Raw genomic sequence first — 9,137 nt, forward strand, 5'->3', positions numbered from 1 at the left:
TACTTGGGGTCATTGAATAATGTCACATCCCTGTTTCTCCTTACTCCCTCCACTCTTGAGTTTTCTTTTTAAAATTTTTCCATCCTGTCTTTTGTAGAGCTTCTTGATAAATATCCTGAGGAAGAGGTAAAAAGCTGCTCGATCTCCACTGCGAGGGAAGTGACACAGGACTTCCACGATGGCCGAGCACCTACCATTGCTCAGCTTCTGCAGGAAAAAACACTATATTCCTTCTCCGAGTGGCCAAAGGTGTTTAAGCCAAAGTTTACTTTAGTTTTCTGTTTATCCTTTAGCTAATTCATATTCTAGTGATATTACTTATGAGACATTATCCTTTTTGTATCATTGCTGACATTTGAGTTTATTATTTATTTATTCAAGTTTTAAAAGTAGAAGTCTCAACTGGTTGTTAAATTGTAAACTATTTGAATTTGGTCATTTTAAACGCAAAATTTTATGCAATTTATTCTGTTTTAGTATTTTACAGTAATTTTAGAGTATGTTTTTTACAAGTCGTCCAACTTGTGTTAAAGCTCAATATAAAATAACGTAATTATAATTTGCCATGCGCTCTCGCTTTGTAGGATCGAGTGATTATTAACCGAATAGACAACATTTGCCACTCGGTTCTGAAGGGGAAGTGGCCATCCTCGAGCCAGCAGTTTGAAGCACAGTGCATGGTACCTTCAGTGTTACACAGCAATCCACCAATAAGGAGCAACTACAGCACTTCAGAAGCACAAAGCTACAGCAATGGCTCCCCCAGCTCACATGGACACAAGGCAAGTTTACTGTAAAAAAATTAAAAAAAAAGTTAAACACAACTAATAGGGGTGGCATTTAATAGCTGGATGCAGTTTGAAGTGTTATGCAGTTGATGAAATCTGGTTGTGGCAGTTTGGATGGTTTGCTGCTCTGTGGGTGCTATTATATCTGGAGGAAAAGAAAAAGTGCCTCTAAGTGCAGACAGTAATGCTACTTTATTAGCAGATAAAAGACAAGGGGCAGCTCACATAGAGTAGGGTTCAAAGAGGCTCATTGTGAGAAGAAAACCGGGATGTCAGTGCTGGATGTTTATCCTTGGGACCGCCAGGGTCCACTGCCACATTGGGAGGACCATGTAGAAGTCATCCACAATAAAGCCAAGATGGAGCGGGAGCACAGTGTAGTTCGCAACGCGTACGTGATGACGTTACCAGAGGGATGGTTATGCATTTTATACCAGCCTGATGAAAGAGTGTGCTTGCCCTGGACTTGCCATGAGCCCTCCCTCCGGTGACGTCATCACGTACGTGCTGAGTACCACACCGCACTCCAGCGCCATCTTGGTTCTTCGTGGGTGACTTCCACGCGGTCTTCCCAATGTGGCAGTGGACCCTGGCAGTCCCCAGGATAAACATCCAGGGCTGACATCCTGGTTTTCTTCACACACGATGAGCCTTTTTAAATCCTGTGTGTTGCCCCTTTTCTTTTATCTGCTAATAAAGTAGCATTACTGTCTGCATTTAGAGGTTCTTTTTCTTCTCCTCCTTGCCTGTTTTTATAGCTCCTGCTTCTGCTCCTATTAAAAGTTGCCCTAGTGCTTGGACACTCCTAGAGACTTACTGAATGTTATGTTTCATGGACACTTGATTTATTAAGACTGTTTGTTTATTATATGGATTTTTTGTCTAAGACACCCAGCGGCACCTATCATTTCTGCTCTGTTCATTTGCTATTATATCTGAAACACCATATTTTATCAACCCAATGTTTTAAACCACAGTGAGCAAAAAGTCATGTTGCTTACAAGTGGCCTGTGAAGGGTAAACCCTCTTTCATTTAGCTGGAGGACACAGTGATTTATGGTATAGTTTCCTTTTTATGAATATCTATTATTGATTCATCTGTATGGATCATATAGTCACCAGACACAGCACTGTAAAATGAGGGGGGTGAGGTGGTTATAAAAAAAAAATTCTGATAGCAGCAAATCTGGATTTTTCACAGGGCGCCAGTGACCTTCTTTTACTAGAACTTTGAATAATTATCTGGATCATTACAGTATAATATATTTAGCAGCAAACTCACATTTTTACATTATGTAAAAGTCCGCTACAGTCAAATTTTTTATTTGATTTTAGATAGAGTTGGGGAAATGGGTAGAAATTCTATCAGAATTTTATATATTATCTATTTTACCATTGATTAGGTTTTCCATCACTTCCTTTTTTGGTATATGAATGGATGGGAAGTCTCGACAGTGGGGACAAAGACTGCAACAAAATGCTTTTTTCCCAGTAAAAAGCAGAAGGGTTAGAAACTCTGTCGGTAATAATTATCTGTTTGCGTCTTCTTGTCCCAGTCAACCAACCTTGTTTTAAAGAGGAAGTAAAGGGAAAAAAAATAAAAAAAACACACCCTGCAAGGCAAAGGCATAATGAGCTAGTATGCATAGCATACTAGCTCATTATGAATAACTTACCTGAGAACGAAGCCCCCGAAGCGGTCCTCCGTCTTCCTCTTCACCGCTGCCATGGATCCCGGAGCAACTTCGGGGGCTCGCGGCTCCGGCGAATCACAGCGCACATGACGTCACTCCTGCGCATGGGAGCCGACACTCGCGGCATATCGCTGCGATCTGCAGCCTGCCCAGTGCGCCTGTGCACCGCTGTCTACGGCGCATGCGCCGTAGACAGAGGTGGCTGTCTTTGGGTAAATATCTCCTAAACCGTATAGGTTTAGGAGATATTTCTTGCACCTACAGGTAAGCCTTAATCTAGGCTTACCTGTAGGTCAAAGTGGTTTGTAAGGGTTTACAACCACTTTAAGTGCAGTTGTAAAAAAAAAGAAAAAGTGTTTACCTAAAATTGGAAGTTCTGCTTATAAATCCCCCCCACGCCTTCCTTATTGTAAAGTTCCGCTTTCAAGTAGAATAGGCAAAACTTTTTTATTCATTTTGGATAGAGTAAGTGAAGGTTATAACCCCTGTATGGTTTATTTTTTGCCATCTTTGTCCCATTGGGGAGATTTACCTTCACTTCCTGTCCCATAGCCAAAAGAGGAAGTGAGGAAATCCCTGCAAACAAATGGAATTTGCAGGTCACCAGAACTTGCCATTGGAAGATTTCCCCTCCTTTTTTAAAAAAATTACTTTTCTGAGGACAACCATAATTTGGGATTTTCTTGTACTTTCAATGATCATGGTAAATGGGACAAATAGAAAGGGGGGGGGGAATCTCCCTAATGGGGGCACAGAGAGCAATAAAAAATGACAGGTGTTCTAATTCATCTCCACTCTCCAAAACTATCAAAAAGTTTTGCCTTTTAGTTATACTTTAACCCAGACTGCAAGCAGACCGCATAATAGATGTACTGGAATCAAAGCAGCACAGGAGTGTTGAGCAGGTCTTATTATTAAAGTATTAAAATATTGGGCTAATTTTGTATGCTAATGAAAAATTTTATAAAGATTTTGCAAAAAAAAGAAAAAAGTATTAAAATATTCTTTACCTTAATTATCTACTTTTGCAGGATGCAATGACTGCGCCAGCATTTTGCAACGATGAACGCAAGCCTCGAAAACCGTTTGAGTTTGACGGTGAGCGGTCAGACATTAAGCCCCGGGTTTCCCAGCATCTCGCTCCACTGCATGGGAGGAGCTCAGCAGCTATTAATGGCTGGAGAGAGACTGCCATGGAGCTTTGCAGAGAACAATCTACAGCCAGCAGCTCGGCCTACTCCATCAACAGCAGTACGCCCAAGGTGGCAGGAATAGGCGGTCTGCAGAGCTCCCTAGGAATGGACCTGTCAGGAATCCTGCAGGCTGGTCTGATCCACCCAGTGACGGGGCAGATTGTAAATGGAAGCCTGCGCAGAGAGGAATCTGCCCTCCGGAGGAGAAGAGGAAGAAGAAAAAATGTTGAAGGGATGGACCTTGTGTTCCTAAAGGACAGGGGATTGCACGCAGGAATTGTGGTAAGACGACAAGTCGGCATTAACACATCCAGCAGGCTGAGAATAGTTTGCCTGTGATTGTCAGTTTGGAGTATAAAAGATCTGTGGTAGAAACTGGGTCAGATTCTTTTTACAAGGAAGCAGGTCTACATCGAATGAATAATTATCTTTAAAAGGATGTAATATTTCTGTTTCAGTATATTTATTGAATTTTCAGAATAAACATAACAAGCTCACAATTTGCCTACACAGGGGCAGAGCTAAACAGTCACATTGAAGATCAAGTACAAATAGGAAATTTATAATATTAGCCACTTCAATACAGGGCATTTTCACCCCCCCCCCCCAGGCCAATTTTCAGTGCTGTCGCACTTTGACAATTGCACGGTCATGCAATGCTGTACCTAAATGATTCCCATGGCAGACACTATTGGTTGGGCTGTGGAGAAGTCCTGGGACGCATTGGACCAACCTATTGGTGGGTCACCCACCATCAAAATTTGTCTCTCAGTACCATCAAACAGCAAATATCTGCATTTTCTATTATGTTTCAAAGACCATTGGCTTCTCCCCCTATTATTAGGACCATTGTAGAGGGTCCCCCATGTAGCTCCTCCTGTTTGTTCCCTGTCTGTTCCCCCTGTGGCCCTCTTGTGGGATCTCAACCTGTTTCTCTCTGTGCTTCAGGAGCTGCTGCTTGAACCCGTTATAGACCTTCCTTTCTATATTCTTGCCTACAGGGCTCTGTTCCTTGTATCTATCACCTCTGCAAGGTGAGTTTCTGAACTGGCAGCCTTATCTAGCAAATCCTTTTTTGGCATTGCATTGGGACAAGGTATTGCTGAGGCCCAGGGCTTCCTTCTTACTCAAGGTAGTCTCAGCTTCACCTTAACCAGGACATTGTTCTTCTGTGCCTTTTGCCTGGCTGTGGTTCATTAAAAGGAAATTCTTCTCCATTGTTTGGATATGGTTCAAGCTATGCAGGTTTAACTCTGACAGGGCTTCTTTCAGGAAGACTGATTTCTCTCTATTGCCATTCTGGAATGACTTCAAAAGGACCTCCTCCCCCACTTCTAGATCTGTGAGTGCCTCTTGGGCTTTTCGGCATAAGGCAATCAGGTTTCCAGATTTGTACGGCTGCCGCCTGCTTTCAGGTCACATATTCTCGAAGTCCCATCTAGATTCTTGACATTTCTGCATTATCGAATGCCAGCTCCTTCCACAAGGTCCTATAGGTAGCTCTTTCAGCTCCAGGAGAACGTCAGATTTCCTGTTTATGTTGGAAATGTTAGTGATTGTTTGCTGTGTTTCCCTGCCCCTCAGGCTTGCTTTTGGACATCCCTAAGGCTAAAGACTCCTATGTTCCCCAATAAACAAGTAAGAATATAGTATTATTGCAGTATCGCCTTTTCTTGGAATCCATTAAGAGACACAGGTCGTCACCTCTGTGTTTATGATCATGCTCTCGCTGCTTATTTTTTACAAAACCTACCGTTTGTATACCAGTGTGCAACCCTCCTGTAGGTGACAGTATAACCTGAAGTTTTAGGACTTCTGTGCAACGCCAAGAAAAGTACAAAAATTCTGTTATGGGGGTTGTAAGTAAGTTTTCAAGCCAAAAATGCACACTTTTTAACATGTGTTAAAAACAAACATTTGTCCAGCAGAGAAGGGGGTTATACAAGCTTTTTTTTAGCAACAGGGCTAATGAAAGCCTTTAAACGTAAAAAATAGCAGAGGGTTCCACTGCTGGTAAAAAAAACATTGACAAAATATTTTGGAAATATTTCATGTTTGTCAGAAGAATATTCGGATAAGTAAGAAAAATAAATTGAGGTGAAATACTTGCTCTAGAGCAGGGATCTCCAAACTATGGCCCTCCAGCTGTTGTGGAACTTCATGTCCCATGAGGCATTGTAAACCTCTGACATTAACAGACATGACTAGGCATGATGGGAATTGTAGCTCCTGAACAACTGGAGTACCATAGTTTGGAGACCCATGCTCTAGGGCATTTGTGTTCTATATGCTGTGCCAATTCTAATGTTTCTGTTTGTTCTTAAACCTGGTTTGCTACCCCACAGGGGATGAGGGAAGATTCCAGCCAGCAGGGCTCTACGCACACAGAAGGTCCATCTCCCATACAGTCTGTCACTACAGCTTCTAAAATGCACTCCGAGAAAGTGATGCCCAACAAGAGCCTCCTGGAATGGCTGCGCCAACAGTCAGACTGCACAATAGACATACCAACCTATGGAGGTGTAAGTGCATGCTTTCCGTTGTGTTGCTTCTTGAATCATCTGAAAATTGAAATAGAACAGGTGGTTAATTCACATTTACAACCCTTCTGATTGTCGACATACAAGCAGACATGGCAAACAAATGGGATTTTACACATGCCGTGGCAAATTTAACTTGGCATGCTGAGTTTGACTGACTGCGCTCCCCGTCGAATTTGTCCATTGAAGTCAATGGTGGAAAGACTGCCTCCTTCTCTGTCGCCCTCTAAAAAGCAAGTCCAGCACTTCTCATAGGGCGGTAAAAACTGTGTGATAGAGGCCTTACTGTGCTTCCCAGCATGCATTACCAGTGACTAATGGTTTGTAAATGATGACATGAGGTTGCAAGTAAAAGAGCATGCCAAAGCATTTTGAAAACAAGGGAGGGGTGGAGTAAAATATAAAAATAGGATTTTTATATGAACAGCGTATATGTAACCAAAAAATTTTTTTAATCGTACATCACAGGACACAAAAATCAGCCTATCTCAGAACAACTGTTTCCAAGCAAGAGTGGACTTGCCAGAGCCCACAGCTTTTTTGTGGTAATTAATGTGCTGAGGACTGTAAATAACTGGACAGCCACTTAATAAAGTAAGAATAAACCTCCAATCTCTGCACACATGGAGTAGGGGGGTCAATAATATGCCTTACAAAAACAGACCTAAATTAATGATTCTGTAAAAATGTAATTGTATTAGTACAGTTAAAAGTGTAAGAACATTAAAAACATTTCATATCTTTCCGAATGTTTTATGTTTTCATACAGTAGCATCTATACAGGAGAACTTGGTGAAGCAACGTGTTTCACACATAAGATTGCTTCATCAGAAACCATATGGTCCCGGGCAGCCAAAAGCTCTGTTTGTACTTTCTATAAGTAAAATGCCTACAAAGTGCTATTTTTTGGTACATCACCCCTACCCACCATATATCCATCGTCCTCGGATCTATCTATATCTGTTGCCAATGCCCATCTTTGCAGGCATCTATCTTTTGGGACTGACCCCCCCCCCCCCATAAACTGGCCAGTCATATATTAATGTCGACCAGATGTTTGATAGCTCTCCAGTGAAAGAGATGAACACCGCTGATACCGACAGAGCTCTATGTTAGGATCAAAGATGTGGAGATCATGGAATCCCTAACGTCAAGCCTGGCTGATGAAGTAGATAGTCACCGAGAAGACCCTCCATGAGGCTCTAAAGACTTTTTGCGATTTTGACTGTCTAAGCCCAGGAGTGATGAGCTCTGCCTTTCCACCCTCTCCACCTTTCTTTCTTTTGTTTCCTCTTTCTTCTCTCTCACACCCATTTATATTTATTTCTATTTCTTCCATATGAAACCAGTAGGCATCTGCTTTACCTACTTGGGTTAGAAGTTACTGGAAATGCCCCTCCAGGTGCCTACCACAATGTTTTTTATGCAACTAGTTTGCTTGATCCTCCTGTAGTATATGCAATATATGGTAGCTGAACTTTTATAAGAAGATTTATAAGCTTCATTCGCTACTTCAGTGAATTAATGTGCACACTTTGTTGGATTTCTATTGGAATCTTGCATGATTTCCAGTGTTAAACTTTTTTTGTATTGGAGAAATCTAAAACGTGACCAAATAAAAATTGTCAATTATAAAAATTTTAAAAAAATTGCTTCATCACGATCTCCACTTGCCATAATGTCAGAAAGATAATGATGTACAGTATCTAGATTTTTTTTTTATACAACAGATGACAGATCCATCGTATATCATATCTATATACCCAAAAACATTATTATTATTATTATTATTAGTAACTCTAAAAATGTAATATCACAGAAGGGACTGCATGGAAAGGAATGGGGGAAAAAAACATATATATATCTCAATTTAATTTTGTTTTGCATACAGTCCATTCTGTGATCTATTACATTGATTTTTGATATATGTAAATGTTTTGGGGTATATAAATACATATGATGGATCTGTCATCTGTTATATAAAAAATATTTTCTCCTAGATATTGTACTGTACATCATATCTTTCTGACGTAATGGCAACTGGGTCCTGATGAAGCAATCTTATGTGAGAGACGTGTTGCCCCACCAAGTTTCTCCTATATAGATGTACTATGCTACCGTATGAAGACATAAAAAAACATTGGGAAAGATATACAATGTTTTAAATATTCTTACATGTTTAATTGTACTAATAAAATTGTAGTTGTACACTATCATTTATTCATGTTTGTTTTTGCAAGGCATATTATTGATCCCCTTCGTTTCCATTTCTGTGATACAGAGATTGGAGGTTTATTCTTACTTTATTAAGCATTTGCATATGGGGACATGCCACTTTGACTATTGTAAAGGTTTTCCACCAATCTCTTTATTTAAATAGCTGGACACACTCCCCAATTAACAGAAAGACCTTAACCCTTTCATGTATGCCAATTAATTTTCTGCAACATTTTTTCAGAGTTTATCAGACAAACCTAAGCCAAGACGTCAACGGTACAAGGAACCGGTGAAACTGGATTTCAGCATGCTAGCTGGTGAAGAGAGGACCTCAGCTGTAAATAAAGATGCAGGACGACGGGTAGGGTTTCTGTTGAATATATTTATATGAATATGCACTACATTTTTAAAGCAAACCTGTCATAACAAAAAGTAGGTAGGCTGCCATTTGTGAAAATGCTAGCTGCTTAGTCACAAATGTCAGTTGCTTGGTTGTAATGCTGGTCTCTCGACTTCTCATTTACTTACCTGAAGTAAAAGTGCTTCCAGCCAGTCCAAGCAGGTAACTAGCAATTTTTCATTGGAGGTCAACTGTGCATAAAGGTCAGCTCTAGCCAGGTAGTTAAAAACAGGTACTGAACTGCTAAAACTGGTCAAACTCCACCGGCTTGTGCTGATGGCTGTTGCAGTAGTAAAGAGAATTCT

General features: G+C 40.7%; 1 protein-coding gene across 2 annotated transcripts in view; it reads left to right on the forward strand.

The window, feature by feature from the left end:
• CHD6 (chromodomain helicase DNA binding protein 6) overlaps positions 1-9,137 on the forward strand; it is a 219,871-nt gene that overhangs the window by 190,445 nt on the left and 20,289 nt on the right. For both annotated transcript variants that reach the window (XM_077459181.1, XM_077459182.1), the window contains 5 exons: positions 98-249; positions 585-782; positions 3,514-3,957; positions 6,021-6,197; positions 8,674-8,793. In XM_077459181.1, the coding sequence (XP_077315307.1) occupies positions 98-249; positions 585-782; positions 3,514-3,957; positions 6,021-6,197; positions 8,674-8,793 (1,091 nt within the window). The remainder of the gene's footprint in view (positions 1-97; positions 250-584; positions 783-3,513; positions 3,958-6,020; positions 6,198-8,673; positions 8,794-9,137) is intronic.

This window comes from Lithobates pipiens, unplaced genomic scaffold (assembly GCF_037356315.1).
Source record: "Lithobates pipiens isolate NorthernLeopardFrog02 unplaced genomic scaffold, aLitPip1_a1.2 Scaffold_28, whole genome shotgun sequence".
NCBI classification, from domain to species: Eukaryota; Metazoa; Chordata; class Amphibia; order Anura; family Ranidae; genus Lithobates; species Lithobates pipiens.